We start from the raw sequence: 22,958 nt of genomic DNA, 5'->3' as shown, positions 1-22,958 counted from the left end.
TTCACAGAGAGACAAAAAAATGTGTGCTGACTGACTGCTCTCAATTAAAACCTCACAATCCTTGGAATACCAACAGTGGCCAGAAGCGATGTTAAAAACAAAGATCAAGCCAAAGTATAAATGAATGAACTGTTTAAGGATGAACTAAATCAGTCCCAAAACATCATTATTTCGTGTGTGGCCCATGCGGCCCAGTAACAGCTGATCCACGGACCAGTACCGGGCCGCAGACCGGTGGTTGGAATCCCAGCTAAGGAAAGCAGTGGGAATAGACAATGGAGCATTTGATTTCTAAACAAAGCTCCTATTCTTCTTCCAGTGCCTCCCAGTCATTTTATTGATGTGAAATGCAGTTTGTGTTTGAAACTGGAAAGTTATTCTAATATTTTATAATGATATCTTCCTCTGCATTCATCCAAAGTTTCTTTCTTAGCAAATAGCAAGCCGTCGAGCATCATTTTGTGGGGGCATATATGTTGTAATTTACTAGCCAGCTCGGACCAATAACAACACATTGTTTGATGGCAAATAAAGAATTTAACAGTTTTTTCTTTTTTTTATGGACAGTATTTTCTCATAGCGCCTCATAAGTGCTAGAGTGGGAGGTGGTTCTCAAAAAGCTGAGGCAATGAGAACCTCTGAATAATCCTCCCACCCATGCTGTCTCTAAGGCTGAAAGGATGTGGGAATAAGCAATAGCTCAGTGTCTGAGTTTTCCTACATTTAAAGATCTGGATTGAGATACTACAAGGCTTTACAACATCCAGGAACCCATCGTTGGGCAAATGAAGCTGAAATTTCCTTGCCCTTTCACTTCAGCCAGATGAACACACACGCGCTAGACTTTATACCCAAGGTAAGAGTTATGTTTAAATTTTGTCTCAACATATTAAGAAAACAATTTGAATATGGCTTCAAATGTGTTAGTTAAAGCACTGGCAATGTGCTATTGATAGAATTTTCAAAAACCTGTTTATGTAAGTATCAACAAGTGTCGCTGTCATTTTCATTTACCTCACCAAGCACAGGAAGTGACATGAACAAAAAAACAGAATTTCAAGTATAAAAAAAAAACTAAAACTTCAGACTGTTTTTTGCATTTCTACTTCAATCTCAAGTAAATTGTTTTCACTTGGTGTTAAACCTACAAAGTAGTCTTTATTAAATAACATATATTAGGTAACTAGTTACTCAGTTTACTCTGAGATCCTTCCTTGTTGTTTGATATTCTTGGCACTTAGTTGTTGTCATAAACTACAAAACTTAAAAGTTGAAGACAACTTGAAAGTTTGGTATTTTAGACAGAAAAATGAAGTTTTATCACCATTTCGTAGGTCACATAAAATGATGTGGCAGATCTGGAAAAAAAAAAAAAAAAAAAAAAAAAAAAATATATATATATATATATATATATATATATATATATATGTATGTATTTGATCCACGTACACTCAGTGTTTCACAATGTTCACAGCACAAGTTTTATCACCATTTCGTAGGTCACATAAAATGATGTGGCAGATCTGGAAAAAAAAAAAAAAAAAAAAAAAAAATATATATATATATATATATATATATATATATATATATATATATATATATATATATATATATATATATATATATATATATATATATATATATGTATTTGATCCACGTACACTCAGTGTTTCACAATGTTCACAGCACCTTCATTCTAATGTTCGTGGCTTAGACTGAAACATAATCCAGCAGATGTTTGGAGTTGGAACGGAAATAATGACATGACTGCGGCTTGGTCTGTTTTAATTTGTTTTGTGCTTTGTGGTTTTGTTGTTGCTGTTATTATTGTTGTTGTTTTTTATACTTTCTCATACGTGTTTGGCAATTAACATTGTTGTACATTCTATTAGTTTATGATGCAGCTAAAGTCTGCATCTTAAACGCTGCTTCTATGTGCAGGACTACCTCACGCACTTTTTTTAAGAGCTTCATTAGCCTGTTTGGTCAAGTATTTATGCTTCGAATCGGCTCATGCTGGCATGATCATTACATTATGTTCGGAGGGCTCATAACCTATGATGGGCTTTCAATATATATGATGAATTAATAACTCCTCTTTTGCTGTGATATTGCTGAACAAAAAATAAAGTGACCCAGCCAGCATAGACACATTTACCAGGCGGTAGGTAATAGGGATGACCCAGAAGTGCATTGAAATACATGCTAAGAATGTGCTGTCTGCCAATCTTCTCCATTGTAGTAAAGCAGCCACACGTTGTGAGAAAGCAAATCATTGCTTCAAAAAAAATGTTCTATTACCAAATGTAACTATAAGTAGTAGAAGTGGGATTCTTTTACTGTCTCACGATTCGATTCCGATTTTTGTGTCTCTGATTTGATTCAAAATCTATCATATCATTTCAGATTTCATATATCGTTTCAGAATTGATGCACCGGAATGCATCTACAGTAAGTTCAATAAAGTGATTATAGGTTGGTAGTTCAAGGAAAGAACAGTTTGATCTTGGATTTGCCATTGTTGGTGGATTCTTGTTGTTGGAAGCTGGTTTATTTTGTGCTGTCGGGTGTTAATGGGAGGGCAGTTACAAGCTTTTTAGCCAGTAGGCATAAATCATATTGGGGCCTGGTGCTGTCCAGCTTTTCATCTTTGACTCTCAGGCACTGTTATGACTACTGTTTTTGTTCTAAGTCATTGCACTGTTTTGTTTGTAAATCTGCAGGCCATGTGGGCATTGGTGTTGTATGGTGTTTCCTCCTCCCAGATACTCTTCCAGTATTGCTTTCTTAATTTTCAGAGGCTGTGTCTGTTTTGTTCTTATTTAATTACTCCAAATTGGTTGGCTTAAGGCTGTCAAAGTTAAATCTTTTATTTTGGAGATTCATTTAAATTTCATTTCATTTCATTCATTAAAAAGGGGCAGTTGAACTCAACTAACTTGGCAACCAAAGTCGCAGCCAAAAAGGCCTGAGATGGAAGATTATTTTTAAAAATGTCTTGATGGCTCTTGCAAATGTAAAAATAAATAAAAATAAAGCATACTTTGCAAAGCCAAGTTCAAATACTGTATTTCTTGTATATCTTGGCGCACCATCCCAGAGCAAAATATCCTGCTCAATTTTACACAGAGTTTCACAAACGCAGCTGAAGTCTGGTGCTGATGGGTAGAACTAATTGTGTAAGTGAGAATTACCATGAAATGTTTTGATCCCTGAAGACTATCAGGGGAAAAAATGCCTGTAAATAATACTTAGTAAATTTGCTCATCGGCTATATTTTACAGGAGTAATGTTGTATTGAAGGATATCAAAATATTATTTTTCGAGTTGATGTTTGATGTTGATGTATGATGTTAATTCTATTGGCCTGGAAGGGGGCTCCTCCCACTTGTGGTCCCTTCTGAAGGTTTCTTATTTTCCCTAGTTGGGGTTTTTGAGTTTTTCCTTCCCCCTTGTGGGAGCTTTGTTTAGGGGATGTTCTTGTGTATTTATGATGAAAAGAAGTCTCTGTGTGGCTTCTTTTCACATGAAGCGCTTTGAGACTTTGAAAATTCAGGGCTCTAAAAAAAACTTGATTGGATTTGATTTAGACAAATGACATTTTGTGTCATTTTTTTAAAGTAGTTCAAGATTCAAGAGTTTTATATGTATAGTATTATTTTACCAGACAATAAACTTCTTTTTCTGTTAACTTCCCCAGGCAGCAGACTACATTCAATGATGGGGCAATAAATAAATAGCAATAAGAATAACAATAAATAGCAATTAAAACAACAACAGAAGTAATTGTGCTAATAATGTAGTGCAAATATCATGGAGTGCAAAAAATTAGTGCAAAAATTATTTATGTATTTAGTAAGCGACAGATTGGTTCGTGAGAGATTTGTTAAAAATTCATATGGGTTGTGGGTAGAAGCTGTTTGCCAGCCTGGCAGTCCTGGCCATCATGCTCCTATAACGTCTGCCTGATGGGAGCAGTTCGAACAGATCCTTTTGCGGGTGTGTCTTGTCCTTGATGAGGTTGCATGTCCTCCGCAGAACCCTGGTGTGGTAAATGTCCTCCAGTGAGGGTAAGCCTGCTCCACAGATGCGCTGTTAGGTCTTGATCACATGCAGGGTCTTCCTGTCTTTTGCTGTGCAGTTGCCAAACCAGACTTTGATAGAGGTTGAGAGGACACTTTGCATTGCACATCTCTAGTAGTTGTTCAGAATCTTTGCTGAAATGCCAAATTTTTTTCAGTCTCTGCAGAAAGCACGGTCTCTGTTGGGACTTCTTGATGATCTGTTGAATATTGTGGGACCAAGTGAGATCCTCGCCCATATAGGTGTGAGGAACTTTAAGGCTTTCACCCGCGCCACCACAGTCCCATTGATGAATAGTGGTGGTTTGTGCGGCTCCATCTGCCGCCTAGAGTCAATGATAAGTTCTTTGGTTTTGTTCGTGTTGAGGTGCAGATTGTTGCGGTGACACCAGGCCACAAGGTCTGCCGATGACTGTAGTATCGTCTGCATACTTAATTATGCTGGTGTTGTTTCGGGAGGCGACACAGTCATAGGTGAAGAGTGTGAAATAGGGGGCTCAGCACACAGCCCTGGGGTGTCCCTGTGCTTACAGTTCTCTCTCAGAAACTAGTCCTGGTCAAATGCCAGAGAGTTGGAGGCAAGTCTGAATCAACAACATTAAAAATAAATAAATAAAATACCTCTGGACTCTAGCCCAAGTCCAGACTGGAGTTTTATAGCCCTACCGTATAGTATGCAAGAATTGGCAGTCTGTGTTATTATTCTATTTCACTGAGTTGTAAATAGGTACGGAGGTAGCGGCAGGGCTGTTTGTCCTTTGAACCACTAATCTGACAGAAAATGGCTGCATCTTACAAAATAAAGGTGGCTAAATCTAAGGCGCTGAGGTTACTGAGATTAATTCTAAGACACACAGCTATTTAGCTTCCCTGTTAATTTTGTAGGGTGGGTAAGAATATCCCAGACTTTTAAATTTACAATGGCAACATACTATATAATTGAAGCTGATTGGACACTTTGATTTTTTCAGATGTGTGTTTTTTAGTATGCAAATTGGAGTCTAATATTAAACCAGAATTGTTAACCAGGTTTTGGAGTCTTCAATTTCTATCACACGTTGAATAAAATTATATGCTATCATATTTTCAGAGGCTCCTTGTTTTCAACTCATCATTATGTCCTTTCCACCGTTAGGCTTGGCATCTCTGCTTGTTTGTCATCATATGCTTTCATCTGGTATTGGCTGGGGTTCCTGGTCCATGCCGACACTCAGTAACACAGGAGCACCTTCAGAGCCTCAATCGCCTGGTGAGAATTATAATATCATAGATAGATAGATAGATAGATAGATAGATAGAATATTACAATTATTACTTCGTATTTTGTGCATTAACAAAAAAAAAACAATACATTACAATATGGTTTGTTAAGCAGTGCATGAAAAGGAGGGCATAGAGCTGTTATTTTTGATGAGCCATAACTAGATCTATACAAGATCCCAAACTGCTAAAAAGTGTATTGAATAAAACAATTCATTCAAGTCTAGCCACATGATAAACAAATATTCATGCTGATGGAAGAATGCATTTTCTGGGAGCAAAAACATATCGAAAAAAGAGAAAGTGATAATTATTTCGGAAAAATGTAACTATTATAAAAAGATTATTCAACCTTAAATAAACTTCCATTTGTTAATAAAGAATAAAAACCCGTCCATGAGCCTTCACCTTACTGTGGTGTAGGGGTTTGTCTGTCCCGATGATCCTAGGACCTAGGTTGTCTGGGACTTTATGCCCTCTGCAGCGTCACCCATGGTAAACAGGTCCTAGGTGAGTGACCAGACAAATCATGGCTCACAGAACCTTAATAAAGAGTAGAATGTTTGGATCCGCTTTTGTTTTTGCTCTGACAAGTGTCACCTGCACCTCCCCTCTGGATCCATCCCTGGAAGTGGGGCTCGCTGGCAAGTGCCCTGATGGGCCCGCATGAATGGGGTCCAGCTGGGCTAACCCTGAAAAGGCAATGTGGGTCCCCCTTCCCACTGTCTCCCTAACTCTGAGAAGAGTCATAGGGGTTGGGTGCAATGTGAGCTGGGCAGTGGCCAAAGTTGGGGACCTTGACAGTCTGATCCCTCGTGCAGAAGCTGGCAGTTTGTGCCTATCCCTTTTTGTGCTAGAGAGCGCTCCCTCCTAGTAAATTCCATGTTCTCCTGGGTGACTTCAATGCTCATGTGGGCAATAACGGTGAGACTCCATGCAAAGTGTTGTCATTGGACTTCTGTGCTCATCACAGATTGTTCATAACAAACACGATGTTCAAACATATGGGTGCTCATATTTGCACTTGGCACCCAGACACCATAGTCCACCGTTGGATGATCAACTTGTGGTCATATCATTGTATTTGCGGCTGTATGTTTTGGACACTAGGAGGAAGAAACGGGCAGAGCTGTTAACTGATCACCACTTGTTGGTGTGTTGACTCTGATACTGGGGGATAGTTTTGGTCTTACCTGGCAGACCCTATACTATCATGAGAGCCTGCAGGCTCTCCGGCACATCCTGGGAGAGGTGGGGGATGTTGACTCTGATTGGACTATGATCCATAAGATATGGATATTGTTGAGGCTGCTCATTGGAGTTGTGGCTATAATGTGGTCAGTGCCTGTTGTGGCAGCAATCCCCAAACCCACTGGTGGAAACTATGCTGTCAAGATGAAGTAGTCCTATTGACCTTTTTGGCTTAAGACTCTGTGGGAGTTTGTTAAGGCCATGGAAAACAATTTCTGGATGTCTTTGAGGAAATTTTGGTTCATGATATCAGAAGGGGCAAACGGTGCAGCATTAACACTTTGCACGAGGGGTCAAGTACAGCTAATATGATCAGAGGGACAGGTAGAAGAGTACTTGGTGTGTGATCTGGAAGGAAACTATATAAGGAGACATAGTGGTGGAATAAGGAGTTCCAGGAGTGTATATAGAGAAAACGGTTAGCTAAGAAGAAATGGGATACTGAGAGGACAAGAGCAGAGAAAGGACAAGAGTACATGGAGATGCAACGTCAGGTGAAATTAGAGGTGGCAAAGGCCAAACAAAGGGCTCATAATGACTTGTGTGCTAGATTGGACAGTAAGGAGGGAGAGAGTGACCTATACAGGTTGGCAAGGCAGAGAGGGAGAGACAGTGATGGGAAAGACATGCAGGTGGTCAGGGTGATTAAGGATAGAGATGGAAACGTCCTGACTGATGCCAGTAGTGTGGAAGATAGGAAGAGTACTTGAGTTGATGAATGGGGGAAATGAGAGAGAACGAAGAGCAGAAAAGGTAACTGTCGCGGGAAATAAAGTGGCAAACAGTAAGGATGAAGTGAGGAGGGCATTGAAGAGGATGAAGAGTGAGAAGGCACTTGGCCCTGATTATATGCCTGTAGAGATATGGAAGTGCCTTGGAGAAGTTACAGTGAAATTTCTGACTGGGTCATTTAACAGGATCTTAGATAGTGAGAAGATCCCTGGGGAATGGAGGAGAAGCATGCTGGTGCCCATTTTTAAGAGTAAAGGAGATGTGCAGAGTTGTGGTAACTACAGAGCAATAAAGTTGATACAGTCCGATAAAAGTTATGGGAAAAGAGTAGTTGAAGCTCGACAAAGGGCAGAAGTAAGCATTTGTGAGCAGCAGTATGGGTTTCTGCCAAAAAAGAGCACTACAAGTGCAGTATTTGCTTTGAGGTTGTTGATGGAAAAGTACAGAGAAGGTCAGAGAGAGCTGCATTGTGTTTTTGTTGTATGTTAGTTTGAAGTATGCTAGAACGGTGCAGGACATGTATGAGGACAGTGAAAGATGTAATGAGATCGACAGTAGGTGTAACAGAAGAGTTCAAGGCGGAAGTGGGACTGCATCACAGATCAGCTCTGAGTCCATTCTTGTTTGCTATGGTGATGGACAGACTGACAGAGGAAGTTAGAAAAGAATGTCCATGGACTATGATGTTTGTAGATGACATTGTGATCTGTAGTGAAGGGTAGGCAACAGGTGGAGGAGAAGCTACAGTGGTGGGTTGGCCCTGCAAAAGAGAGGACTGAAGGTTAGCTGCAGCAAGACGGAGTGTATGCATGTGAATGAGAAGGATCCAAGTGGAAGACTGAAAATACAGGGAAAGGAGAGAAAGGCAAAGGTGGAGGATTCTAAGTATTTAGGATGAACAGTCCAGAGCAATGGAGAGTGTGGAAAAGAAGTTAAGAAGTGTGTGCAGGCAGGCTGGAACGGATGGACAAAGTGTCAGGTGTGATGTGTGATAGGAGAGTTTTGAAATTGAAGGGAAAGGTGAACCGGACTGGGGTGAGACCAACGATGTTGTTTCGCCTGGAGACAGCGTCGTTGAGGAAAAGACAGGAAGCAGAGCTGGAGGTAGCAGAGATGAAGATGTTGAGGTTCTCTTTGGGAGTTACCAACATGGATAGGGTCAGAACTGAATAGATCAAAGGAACAGCACATCTTGAAGTTTTGGGAGAAAAGGTCAGAAAAGGCCAGACTGAGATGGTCCAGACAACTCCAGAGATGAAAGATGAATGCACAGGTAGAAAAATGCTGACTTCAGAATTGCCAGGCAGGAGGTCTAGAGGAAGACCAAAGAGAAGGTTAAAAGATGTAGTGAAAGTGGACATGAACGTAGTAGTGAGAGAAGACAATGCAGGAGACAGGCTTCGATGGAGTTAATCAATTCGCTGTGGCGGGAAAAAGCAGAAAGGAGAAGAAGAAAAAGACGAGGGGTAAATTAAGTTCTAAGCATTAGAAAAATGAAAACTACAACAATTTAGTCATATTTCTTCACATGAATCTCCCTAAGGTATGCTGGAAAACACATCTTTTAAATTAATATTATGTTTGTGAAATTATTAGCTGGTTGTGGATGTAAAATAACAACTTTTTTTCACTTTACAGATTGACAATCAGTTGGATCACGGCTGCTCTATAATATATCATTTTGCTGAACCTTTGAATTTGGTAAGTGGATGTCGCATATTATTCTTTTCTGCGGTTTTAGCAATTCTGAATTATTTCAATACCAAATTAGGTTTGATGTTTTCTGACAAAGTCATAAATGTTTATCATGTTTATAAAACCATGATACAAAAGGTATTGTTTAGTAATTTAGGAGTGCTTGGTTTTTATCTCAGTTAAGATTACAATAATGACAACATTAACTAGTGGTACAAAATCAATTGAAGTTATGAGAGAAAATGTTTGTAAATTACCACCATATGGCTGCATCACATACACAGTATGGGCCAACACTTCTCATTCAATGTGATTTCATTACTTTCATGACTACGTTGAAGATTTTTCAATTAGGGCATCAAAATGATGAATGAAAAACAAGGGGCAATCATTAATAAATTGATTGAGAAGGTCTATCCAAGTTATTATAAACCTTCCTCACAAGATCACAATAGAGCCAGAAACAACGGAGATAAACACAGCCGGTAGGGCAGCATCATGTGACAATCATAATGTCTGTAAAATAGAAATATTTTATCTCCAGTCTCCTGGCTTACCATAAGGAATGGGTGCATGATTAGGGATAGCAAAGAGAACCACATCCCAGCTTGTCTCTGTGGTTTTGCATGCAAACAAATCCCAACAGCTTGTATTCCATAAGAAATAAGTTTAGTTTTGTGCTTTGTTAGTTGAAGAGGAAAGCTGTTTTGCTTTGTTTATTCTGCACCAAGTGCAAACCGGAAAACCACAATTCAAACCAGCCTGACAATATGGAAATTTGGGGGTTATATACTGTCTGTGTAAATGAGAATCACACTAGGAAAAGTTTGTCTAAAAATGTTCAGAATCTGTTTTAGACCCCATGCACATACTACTGTGTACATTCACAAATATCTGAGCAAAAATTTATAATATTTTCCATTAAAACTGCAGCCTGCCTAATAATATGGTTTAAATATTTTTAGAACAGTGTTTTAAATTACATATTTGGATAAGTGCATGTGGTTACAGAACAAAATTAATGACTGTCACAACTTCCAGTGGATGTGGGTGCTTTAGGAGGATGTGGACCCAAGGTAATCAAGACGGTGTGGCAGGTGTGAACTCAAAATAAAAAGTATGTACTTTCAAAAATTAAAGCACAAAAGAAGACAAAAACAAAAACCAAATAACCACAAAATTGTCATTTAATACCAGAAACAGATTTATTGGCAATAACTTCAAGTTAGGTAATTACCCAACCTCAACTAAAAGAAGTCAAGAAACTAAATAGAAGCACAGTGACAAGACAACACGATACGCCTGGACAAGGTAGTTGGTTGATACCTGGTTAAAGTGGAGCCATCAGATCAAACAAGACACTGACAAAAGGACAAGAAAATATGATGAAACCAGAATATAAACAAAAACAAATTCAGCCCCAGAACATGACAAATAAGTATGACTTGTTTTGGTTGTGTCATCTGTTTTAGGTAGAGTAAAACATTTGAGTGTATTGGCAATTAAATTAATGATGATTCCTTTAAGCAATCCATTTTATGATAAATACATTCTGGGCTGGCTTGCTGTCACCCTGTTCAGTCATTCATCCTTCCTGCGTTGCCTCCTGTTCCTTGTGGTCCTCAGTAAGTTCGAGTTTGTTTTTAGTGCTTTGATTGTACTTGTACTATTTGATGACATTATGAGCTTTTTTTTTTTTTAAAGTCAGCCCAGTTTGGTAATAATAAGGCCAGGGTAGTGAAATATCCCTGGGCACGCAGGAGTTAACAAAACATCATGAAAGTTAACATAATACAATGACACTGACATACTTTGATTCATTATGTAACCCCAGGCATCAGATTTTGGTCTTGGGATATTTCTGCATGTGCAAACAATTCCCAATGACAATGGAAAGTGTATTTTTTTTCATCCCTAAATTGTCACTTTAATAATGACAAATTGCAGTCTGGGTTGATAAAGAAAAATTGTAGAAGTACGTATGAGTGCAGTACACAGAAAAAGGCAAAATATTTAGGAACAGAACTTTTTTTTCCATCAAAACCGAATCTTTCAAAACCTCTGGCCAAAATGGAGAGTTGAGTATAACAAGCTCAAATTACTGTACTGCTCTTTTTCGGGTCAAAGACGTTCATGGCAGTGATGTCAGAGGCAGAGGTTCTTTCTGATTGGACACGACAGAGTCAGAAGTTTTTTTTTCTGAGATGGAAGACAGAATTTGGCGACTTGGCATGCATGTAAGTGAATGAAACCTCATTGAACTGGATTTTGTGTAGCAGCTATTTATTTAAATAAACATTTTTTTTGTTTATACACACAACATGAGGGAGACTATGCGGGTTTAAACTAGCCTTGCCCATGGACAAGGCCTTAATGCAGTCATCAAAGTTAAAATCTCTAACACACATTAACATGAACTTTCTCTGGGATAGTGGTCCTTACTGTAAACTATTTGAATGTTATTTTCTCTGATATGAATGGATATTTAAATTCTTGATTTTTGTGATCATAATTTGTGCATAAAATTATTTTAATTATACTGTTTTCTTATTTATGTGTAATATTTTAAGTGCATATTAAAAGTGTCTGAAAACGTAATATTGGAGTCATAAAGAGAGACTGAAACGGGTGCTAGTCAACACAAGACTCTTCAACCAGTTACACCTAAGGTGTGGTAGTTACCCACCCAACCCAAAGGAAATCTATTTGACGAAAATCACTGACATTCTTCGATGCAAAAATAAAATCATTAGCAAAAACAGAGCATAGAAGAAGCTGAAGATTTCTTGGTGGAAAAAAATAAGTTTGTGAAAAAATCTATCAGCAAACACCTTTGCAACATTTGAGGTCCTCTACAAAACAACCAGTCAATGCAGCATCAGCCTATTATGCACATGGGCTCAGAAAAATCATTATGAACGAAGTGCAGCGGCCAACTACAATGTTACTTCTGGGCATGCTTTTGTTGTAGTACTCCTCCGTGCCACAGGAGGCAGTAGTCACTGTTCCTACCAAATGGTGTACATTATCCCACATTTGGAATTATTTGTATGCAAATAAAAAGACTGCTTTCTGTCACGAGGAAAAGAGGGACGACACAAGACCACGCAAAGACAGGTGAGTGCAGTCAAGGTTTCTTTATTTATGTGCAGATACTTGTTGGCTTGAAGACTGGCAGGGGGGACTGCTGTTGTGGGTCGCCAGGGCCGGTCAGAAGATGGCGGGTGGCCGGATAGCTAGGGGCAAGCGGGGAGGAGACACAGGCTAACTCGTGGAATCGGCAGGCTATCGGGTCGTCTGAATCGGGCGGCATCAAAGCACTAGAGGTCGGGTTAAATCGGCAGGCTATTGGGTGGTCAAGAGCAGACGGCATCAAAACACAGGCAATCAGGCAGGCAGGAATGCTTGAAAGCTCGGCGTGGCACATGGAGGCAGGAGGATGGAGCAGGTGTGATGAGTTGGAGAATGAGTGGCCGGGCTGACAGACTGTCACAGTTTTCATTTTCTCTTACAATGGATCTCCTTGTGCTCATCTGTCCAGGTAACCACTAACGTTAGACACTAAAGTTGGGATGTTTTTAAAAAAAAAAAGGAAAGAAATTATGCATAATTGTGGTTTTGATTTTCACCCCACTTGTTTTTTTCCAAATTCGTCACCTCCGGTTCTCGTCTCGTCCTGCATGCAAATTGGCTGGCGGAACAGCTACTCAGAGTGAAGATTGTTTCTACAGCAGCCACCCGATTCAACATATTGAAGCAGCACGAAATCCTTTTCTGATGCCCCGCAATGAACTCCAAAGTTCTGCCAGTGTTTCGCTTCACCACGCTGACGGCGTGCTACGGGTTCAGACTGCTGACATCGACTGGTGTCTAGAGGGCCAACCACGACAAAATCAAATATTGGTATGTTCACAAGCATTCACAAGCTTTCACCATAGTGACTCCATACTGATAATCCGTGACAGGACTTCAACACATCACGGACTATCGGCAGAAGAGCAGCGCAGTCACATCCAGCCAAGCCACACTGCCAGATTAGCTGAACGAGTTCTATGCCCGCTTTGATGCTAAGAATCCTGATCAGCAGATAAGGATGCGGGGCATGGAGTGTGCACTGGACTCTCACTGTGACATCAGCAGAGGTGCGCAAGGTTCTGAGCAAAACAAACCCGCGGAAAGCAGCCGTCCCAGAGAGCATTCCTAGTCGCGCACTCAGGGTTTGCTCATCAGAGCTAACTGATGTGTTTGCGGACATCTTTAACATGTCCCTTGCACGCGCATCGGTCCCCACCTGCTTAAAGACTACCACCAAAGTGCCTGTGCCCAAACAATGCAGACCCCAATCAGTCAGAGTCCACAAACACACATCCAGCACCAGGACTTTAAGCACAGGGACACCCCAGAACTGTGTGCTGAACCCCCGCTTTACACATTCATCACCTATGACTGTGTTGCCTCCCAAAACAACACCAGCAAAATTAAGTGAGCGGACGACACTACAGTCATCAGGCTGATCACTAGTGAGGCTTGGACAGCATATAAGAAAGAAGTGTCAGACCTTGTGGCTTGGTGTCGCAGCAACAATCTCCACCTCAACACGGACAAGATCAAAGAACTGATCATAGAGGGGACAGGTGGAGTCGCACATACCACCGTTCATCGATGGGACTGAGGTAGAGAGCGTGAAAGCCTTCAAATTTCTCTGCACCTACAACAGCGAGGATCTCACCTGGTCCCAGAACACTCGACGGATCATCAAGAAGTCCCAACAGAGACTGTATATTCTGAGGAGATTGAAGAAATTTGGCATGCCATCAAAGATTCTCAACAACTTCTACAGATGTACAATTCAAAGTGTCCTCTCCACTTCCAGATATCACAGTCTGGGACAGCAACTTCACAGCACAAGACTGGAAGGCTCTCCAGAGTGTGATCAAGACCTAACAGCGCATCTGTGGAGCAGCCTTACCCTCACTGCAGTACATTTACCACACCAGGGTTCTGCGGAGAACACGCAACATCATCTAGGACAGGACACACCCACAGAACGACCTGTTTGAAATGCTCCCCTCAGGCAGATGCTACAGGAGCCTGAAGGCCAGGACTGCCAGACTGGCAAACAGCTTCTACCCTCAAGCCGTCCAGATTCTCAACAGATTCCTCACAATCTAATCTGCCTCCTACTGCACGCATAAATAATATATTGCACTATTTTTTTTTAACTTTATGATATTCTGCACGACATTATTAGCACCATTGTCTCTGTTCGTTGTTTATTGCTATTTATTGTTATTTATTTATTGCTCAATTATGGAATGTAGTCTGCTGTTCGGGGAAGTGAACAGTATAAGTGTTTTATTGTATGGTACAACTACACATATGACAATAAATCTCTTGAATCTTGAATCGTGAGGCTCTGACTCCCCTGTATAGTTTATGCCGAAGCTACAGAGCGAAAAATAAACTGCTCTATTAACCGATAAAATGCTATGTTTATTGACTAATTGATTTTTATCTCTCACAACAATCCTTTCATTTCCTTTTTAACTGTCTGTTGAAACAATTGAAACATCTTGTATTGGTCTTGTCTTCAGATATCCTGCCAAATATTTTCACGGAAATCGCCTTTTTCTATATGTTCCTGTTGTGTTTATGTTACAGAGTAAAGTCTGTTACGTCAAAGCAGCCCTCCCACTAGTGCTTGAGCTTCTGAGAACGCACTTCCATTACAGTAGGAATTCAGACAACAGAAGATATGTCAACACCCTGGAAAAAGCAATCTACTACCTTTACTCTCAAGGATGTATTTCTGAAATAAATGAAGAGATTGAGGTAATAATTTCATGCAAGCATTAACAATAAAACTGACATACACACACACAAATATTTGTCCTACAGGCATTATTTGTTATTTTAACAAGCTACTCCAGATGGCACTCAAGCATGATTTATAATACTAAATCATGAGTTATACCAAGGGTCACCAACTTAGTGTCCATGAGCACCAGGTAGCAACTGAAGACTACACAAGTCGCCAAATCGGTCATCAGTGACGTTACATTGTTATTTCCTAAAGATTTTACAGAAGTATATATCCATCCGTCCATTTTCTCAGACGCTTATTCTCACTCAGGTCACAGATGTCTCAGCATGTCTTTGAGGAATAGGCAGAGTATACTGTGAACTGTTTATCCAAAGTACCGACCAAGCATGTTTTTGGAATGCTATGCATATGTCGTAAAAGTAATTGCTCCTCTGTGACGCTCAGGCTGGAATCCACTCCGCGAATGAAAATTCATAACTGAGCAATGACAAGAGTTTTGCTCTCATCTACAGACTAGGAATATGCAATGAACTCTTTTCCCTTAACACAACGCTGCTCTTTTAAATTGATGGACACACTCAGCAACGCTTTGTCTGCTCAGACTGCTCAGTGTCACATTTAAAAAGAGTTGCCCTTGGTCCGGGCAAACTGAATCACATACTTTAAGCATAACATTTTTGATAAAATTCCCTTCTGCAAAAGGCTGGGCTAAGATGATTTCACGAGCTCCTCTGCCACAATAAAAAAAAAGGCCTTGGCAGTAGCCTCGCTTTGTGATTTGGCATTTCTGAACAGAGCCTGCTAAGGTTTGAGACCTCCTTTAAATTCTTCCACCCTCTGTAGCCTTTGTTTCATGTCCATATTATTTTGCTTGTCTGCATATTTTGTTTCATGATGCTGTTTCATTACCACCACAAATTCTTTACACAGAAAACACACGGGCTTTACAGCTACCTCCATGAACAATTATTCCGACTCTCACCTTGTTTGAAACCTCCAGTTCTCAGTGTTCACCTTCGATCATGCCATTTTTTTATGTGAATCTGAAAGTTGACTTTTGCTTGTATGCTAGCTAATGACTTGCTGAATAACGAAATGAAGCCACCTCCTGCTAAGGTGCGTGGGAAATGTCATTTTGGTGTGTGTTAAAAGCCTGTGGCCCGCAAACCACAGTAACCCTATGGGTCAGTTCTATTAATAGATCAATATCACTCTGGGGTCTTAATTTTAATTAATTTGACATGTTTAACAATAAGTTGAGGTGATTCAGGGATCTGGTCAGGATGCCTCCCGGACATCTCCTGGTGAGCTGTTCCAGGCATGTCCCACTAGCAGGAGGCCCCGGGGACAACCCAGGACACGCTGGCGGGACTATGTCTCTCAGCTGGCCTGGGAACGCCTGAGGATACCCCCAGCGGAGTTGGATGAAGTAGCTGGGGAGAGGGAAGTCTGGGCTTCCCTGCTAAGGTTGCTGCCCCCCGCTCTAAAGATCAAGCAGTGTATCATTCAGCCAGCCAGAAGGCAGAGCATTTGATACACTAAAAAAAAAAAAAAAAAAGAGCATATACAAGAGAGTAGAAAAACAAGGACATGTATTAAAATCCATCCATCCATCTATCTATCATCCATTCATCTAACATGCATCCATCTGTCATCATTAAGACATCCAAATAAGGGAATAAAGGTGACAGGACTTGGAGCTTATCTTAGCGGACCTCTAGTACTACCTGGGGTGATTTGTTGAATTGGTTGGCAGCCAATAGCGGGGCACACTGCCATACAATCATACACACTCACAAGCATATTAAGAGCATGGTGGTGGAAACATCATGATATGGGGATGTTTTTCGGACTACGGTGTTAGTCGTGTTTGCAGCATACCAGGGATCATTGATCAGTTTGAGCGCATCAGAAGACTGGAAAAAATCATCTTGCCAATGCTGAAGATGAAAAGCCTTTGAAATGGATGTTTCAACATGACAATGACAAAAAACACAGCAGCAAGTGAGCAAAATCATAGTTCCAAACAGCATCCAATTAATGGAGGACAGCTTGTGGACTGACAAAAAAAAGAAAAAGAATAAATCCTGTTCATGGGAAGAAACACACATACCTGTCGACCGTTGCCAGAAGTTGGCATCACAGATGCAAAGCAGTTATCAGAAATCACGATTATGCAACAAAATATTAGTTTATGGTACCCTGCAAGGTTTCATTTTTGAGAATTCTTAATTTTGTACAGTGCATTTTTGTGCTGTCAAAGACAAGTGTCAATGCTGCTATTTTTTGAACATTACATTTCTTGATTTCCCCTTAAAAATAATGAAATTTCATTATGAATTACAATTTTCTTGTTTTCAAATAGAATGTGCACCGTGCCAAATTGTTTGTGAAAATTTATTTTTGGAATTTATAACTTATATTTTTTCACCTTTTTAATCCTTCAGCATCATTGGTCATCTGATTCCATCATGGAAACATAGCAATCAAATACCGTATATCTCATAGTACAAGTCGAGGTTTTTTTTTCCCTCATTTTCAACCCCCATACGAGGGGATTTGACGTATGACTACACAACTCAAAACAGACCAATTTGTTTTTCCATATATCTATGTTTGAATAATATTCATTCGAATGCAAAATAAGTAATATCCTCTCATTACAAGGTTTAAAATGATTATTATATGTCTTTAATTCAATATATTATGCATTCGTTTTAGAGTGTTTGCACAGAACATCGCAAAAATGCACTTTCATCAAGCATCGCCTAATTGTCTCTTTGTTGTTAACACACGCTGCGTGGATAATTTTTGGGGTGGATTTACTTGCATTATGAAAAGGAAAAGATGGCTTGACTTGTCTCCTTTGATGTGTGCTTGAACAAGCCATCATGGATGTTGGCAGGTGGGGGTAGAAACCGCGAAGAGCAACGTTCCATGCGTGCCTTACTCCCATGAGCGATGATCTGCAAATCATTTCCGAATACCTGCATTTTAAACAAATTGGATGAGTTTGAAGATGACTGCCCATGGAAGATTAACGAGGAAGGAGGTAGAGGACAAAATGGGAGAAGCTATTTGGCGTGTCAGATAGTGAAGATGACATTTAGGGCTTTATGGCTGTTAAACAAATGAACTCTTTGAGTGCCACGGACAAGAATTCTTGTCTTTTAAAACAGTAATTATCAATCAGTAGTAATAATCAAATAAATAATACAATTTTCATCAAATACTTCTTTTTTTATGGAGGGTAGCTGACACCCTTGACTAACGCTTACCAAATATAAGCCTATTGAGCACTGCAGTGATAACTGTGACCACTGAATGGTGGTGTTTCCACACTTAATAACTGGACAGTAACAAAGACATAGCACACAATATTCTGTCGGCAGCGAAAGATGAATGAAAATACTAAATATACTTTCCTCCAAAGGTTGCCTTTTCTGATAACACGCTGTGCATTGAAACTTCATATCATTTTTAATGTTGCAACTTTAATTTCAGCATCTGCATCGGCATGCATGTGTACATCACCTTGCAGTCTTGTCTCGTTTCCTGTCCACCCCTCCCCCCCTTTACCGCAGCGGTTTGTTACTTTGTATACGATGTAGAAACACCTATAAAAGTACCATAATTTTGTCATTTCAATAACACACGCTGTGTGTTTTAATTGGACAGCCATTATCTATGTAACCACTTAAGTCAGGGGTAGACGTATCCTAATGGTTTTGTAAAAGTCATTCAAATTGCAGTAAAATGTGTGTGTGTGTGTGTGTGTGTGTGTGGGGGGGGGGGGGGGGTCAACTTAAAAGCGAGGTTGACATATTGATAAATACTATACATTCCATGAACCTCTATTTGTTTTTACATTCTAGTAAATTTTAGCTTCCTAGTGTTTTGTTTTGTTTTGTTTTGTTGTTTCAATGGCCCAAGTCAAGTCAAAATTTACATTGAGGGGTTTAAGACATTGCTATTATTTTGAACACACTGGTCACACTGTTGTGTAAACAAAGCGTATTTAAAGATGTGTGCATGAATAGACGACAACCTTTCTCTCAATCTGCAACTGTATGCATCGTGTGCAGTCTTCCATGACAGTATTTACATATGGCATATAATAAAACTAAAAAATATATATATTTAAAAGGAGATGACAATCAAATGCATCCCCAAAGATTTTATTGGAGTAAAAATAATACTTTTTATGGTATCCTATTATGTTGAGCTGGTTTTCATTTCTGATTTAATAATAATTGTCGGGATTGACGTTTGTGTTTGTGTGTGCATGCCTTTAGGACAGCCCATCAAGGTTAATAAAGAAGATAGAAAGCTCACCAAAGGAGGCTCTGAAAAAAGCCCAACATGTGATCCTGATGTATATGAGACTGATGACATTACGTGCTCGTCCTGTGGATTGGAATTGTCTGTCTGAATATTCTGCTGGAGAATACATAAATTCCACACAAATTACACTTACCAGGACAACAGGTAAAGAAAAAAAGTCTTGATGGAGAAAACAAATGTTGTACAGTGGGACCTCTCGGTTGTTGCATGAACTATTCCGTGATGATGGCTGAATTTCAGAGTAGTCATCTTTCTAAGTAAAATGTACTATTAAGAGCAATATCATTAAAATATAAGAACAATATAATTTGAATCATTAGTTTCAAAGTGTACAGTAATTATTTACAATCATAAAACCTTTGTTAGTTTCAGAGACCTTGTTTACTACTGCAGCTTTCAGGCAATAGTGGAAGTCTCAATGCGTTGAGGGGTGGGGGTTTGGGGTTCTTAACTCTAGTTTATTTTCATCCGATAAACTACTTTGGTTGTGTGCCAGTAACACGCATTCTTACCCACTACATTTCTTTCTCATGAATGAAGATGACACGCATTGGCCGGCGCTCCTCTTAATATTGTGCCAGTTTAATACCATTGTAGTGTTGATATATACATACGGAAACTGTTATTTGGCCATCCAAAACACATTTTCTCCTTCCATTGGCTCCATTCATTCAGAAGACGTGTCAAAGGACAGAAAGTGTTTGCACAAAACATCACAACAGCCACGTTCAACCTTTTTGTAGCACTGTATAATTTATCTGTGATGTAGTCATAAATTGTAATCTTTTCATTTTTTGTGAAACCAGAATCTTAAATAAGTGATGAGTTGGACTGCTGTAATTTGGTGCATTTTTGTTTTGTTTTAGGGGAAACAGATGGAGGCCAGAAACAAAGCTTCTCTACTGAATTACCAGGTAAAGAGCTCTGCATTTCAATCAATGTTTACAATGCATGAGAGTGAGGTTTTTTTTTTTGTTTTTTTGTTTTTTTTGCAACATCTGGAAACATTCCAAAAGAAGTTAAGGACATCATTGACACTTTAATCCTTTAAAAGCTACGGTTTGACCTCAATAGATGAAAATGAGCAAAAAGAGTGATTTGGCCGCAACCCCAAAAACAACTTTGAACCCATTATGTTTTCATATCATCTCCTGAGCCCAAGGTTTTCTTGTTTTATTAGTGCTACGTGTGTGTGTGTGCATGTTTGGTTTTTGCTACATATAGAAACCAAATCCAGAGTCTTACTGTCTTTGTGGGGACCTCGTGTACTTGTGGGAACCATGTTGGTGGACACTGCAAGTTCAGCCTTTGAGGCTAGGAAATGTATTACATCAATGTCATGTCCCGATTAAAGAAAAAAAAAAAAAACGTTTGCTCTTTTCTTCTTCTTTTTTTTTTTTTAATAAGGTGACAAAATTTGAGAAGAATTTTGACTCACAATAGCATCTGCCATTTGGTGTGGCATGTGACAAGATAATTTATTGATACAATATTTCTCAAGGGTATTTGATCTCAAATGCCTTTGTTCACAGAAAAAAAAAATGCTTAAAAAATGTTCAATTTTAAATGTTTTCTTCCCACTTACTGCATAAAGAGGACTTTTCACTCTGTCATGGATGATTCTTTTGTGGTCATCATTAGAAAACATTGCATGACTACTTATCAAGAGCAATACATTATTTGCATCAGGGGTCCCCAACCTTTTTATCGCCATGGACCAATTTTTCCATACATTTTTTCCAATTTGTCAAAGATTGAGATTTTTATTGTGGACCGAAAGTCCACATTGATTAAACCGATTTAACCGAATGACAAATGCTAGTGATTTCATAACAAAAAGTAAGTATTATGCAAATGAGTACTTATCAATGCAAAACCTTTGCATATATAGTTTGCTATGTGTTAGCGCATGCAACAATTTTTGCATAAAACACCTGGCACAAACGAAAAGGCTAACGAGCTAAATGCATACATGGCTATGTATGCAACTATGTAACATGCTGAATAACTAACATTAGCGATCATATTATCCATCGTCGCAAGTTGTTGGTTCAACAAAAACAAAACAAAAACTCATTTTGTGCATATCATAAATGACAACATTCTTAAAGAAAGTATAGTACAATTTATTGACACTCATTGCCCACATTTCACAGAGAAACAGAACAAAGTCTTAGACACAGAATATTGTCCTTTTTTTTTTTTTTTTACAAGGTTGAATGATCCGAAGAGCTTTCAATATTGATGTCTGTCTGCCTTTCTTCGCGTTTATCACCCCCATCACTTTGAAGAATTAAATAAATTTTTTCTCTTTTTCTCTTGTCTAGGATAATCACTATGTTATAGCCTACAGCGCAAATTTGAAGACTGGAACAGAGTTGCAGTGCCCATAAAACACTCCGTATCACCAAACCCCTCGGACTTGTACAAAACATGACAGCAGAAGATGAGCGACAACAGCTTGCCCTGAGTCCATGCCTTAATTGGATTGGCTGTATTCCATTTTGTCGTCTACACATCACAATGGGACTCAAGACAAGGCTGACGAGCTGTACAACTCAAGGATCACCTGTGAGAAGGTCAATATAGAGCCAGCATTTGGAAAGATAAAGTGCAAATGGAAGCACCTGCAAGGGCCACAGAACGTCTGTACAGATGCAGTCTTGATAATCATTATAGTGGCTTGTTTTCTACACATGTGAATGGGTGCTTCATACATGGGTTAAAAAACATTTTCATGCAGGGGAATTACAGTTACGTGAGAGCCATATCATGCCCTTTTTGAAGTTTTCCTCTTAACACACCTGATTCAAATGGTTGTGATCATTATCAGTCTTCCACCTAGCTTGCTGTTTATCTGACAAATCAAGTGTGTTGGAAGAGGGATATGTCAAAAACACACAGGATATTGCTTTCAAAAAAGTTTAGTTCCCTACCCTTGGCTTCACTGATACCTTGAGTCAAGGTGCACCAATTTAACACAAATTTGTCACACTCTTAATCTATGGTTTCCATGACATTTTTTGTAAGGGGGATAAACAGCTGCACCCTTGATTTTGGGGTAAATTCTGGTATTTTCTAAGTTACCATATATAAGACGCACCAACACTTTAGCAACAAAGTAAAACTGCAGCAAAACAGAAGAAATCTCATCTTTTGTAAACTCATCAGATGTTCTTCTGTTCATACGCTTACTGTAAGTAATATTTGTTGTGTGTTAAGCCTGTTTTGATTTACCACATTGTGAGCTGTCAGTGAACACCTCGCCAGGTAATGTTGAATGCCTTCAAAGCAATTGTTTTACCTTTTTGTCGTGACGCGGTTGAGTTCGTTTAACCATAATTACCCAGAGTTGAGCACTATTCGTGTTTCATCAAGTTGGCCAAAGGCCCGCAATTAATAAACGTTAAAGTGACATGGAATACCTTTCCATGTTCTCTAACTAGTGCACACAGCTCTAACTTGAATCAGCTGGAGACTGTCACGGTCTAGCATGGCAAGTGGAGTGCGGGTGTGCAGGAGGATGGGCCAAGAGTGCAAGGAGCAAGGAAATCAGGAGGGGAGGTGCTCAAAAAATGGTTTTAATGAACATACAGATACAGGAACAAAAATAGACCCAAACTGGGCAAAGTACCAAAAGAACAAGAAATAAGTGAAACTAAACTTACGGGGAAGAACAATCAGGGAACTAGCGAACACAATGGAAGCAGGAGCGAGGGCGTGGGGGGTGACCATTACAATAACCTGACACACTAACAGTGACAAACCTA

General features: G+C 39.5%; 1 protein-coding gene and 1 pseudogene across 1 annotated transcript; both read left to right on the top strand.

Moving 5' to 3' along the window:
- Window positions 1-808: 808 nt before the first annotated feature.
- Window positions 809-21,614, top strand: LOC148417707 (macrophage colony-stimulating factor 1-like). Its single transcript, XM_088423420.1, has 7 exons — window positions 809-856; window positions 5,218-5,331; window positions 8,964-9,026; window positions 14,682-14,852; window positions 19,140-19,332; window positions 20,055-20,102; window positions 21,516-21,614. Exons 1-7 carry the CDS (start codon window positions 824-826, stop codon window positions 21,518-21,520), a joined length of 627 nt encoding a protein of 208 aa, XP_088279546.1. The 5' UTR covers window positions 809-823; the 3' UTR covers window positions 21,521-21,614.
- On the top strand, window positions 6,902-8,738 carry LOC148417708 (uncharacterized; annotated as a pseudogene).
- Window positions 21,615-22,958: the final 1,344 nt, after the last annotated feature.

This window comes from Hippichthys cyanospilos, chromosome 9 (assembly GCF_059441005.1).
Source record: "Hippichthys cyanospilos isolate Australia breed blue-spotted pipefish chromosome 9, RoL_Hcya_1.0, whole genome shotgun sequence".
Taxonomy (NCBI): Eukaryota; Metazoa; Chordata; class Actinopteri; order Syngnathiformes; family Syngnathidae; genus Hippichthys; species Hippichthys cyanospilos.
Note: the sequence above shows the minus strand (reverse complement) of the source record. Positions and strands in the feature narration are given on the sequence as shown.

Excerpts from the sequence above, each read along its gene's own strand:
- LOC148417707 (XM_088423420.1), top strand. The coding sequence starts at position 824 with ATGAACACACACGCGCTAGACTTTATACCCAAG. Across the intron at positions 9,027-14,681 it reads TTGCTGAACCTTTGAATTTG|AGTAAAGTCTGTTACGTCAA; the intron begins GTAAGTGGATGT and ends TTTATGTTACAG. Across the intron at positions 19,333-20,054 it reads TACACTTACCAGGACAACAG|GGGAAACAGATGGAGGCCAG; the intron begins GTAAAGAAAAAA and ends GTTTTGTTTTAG.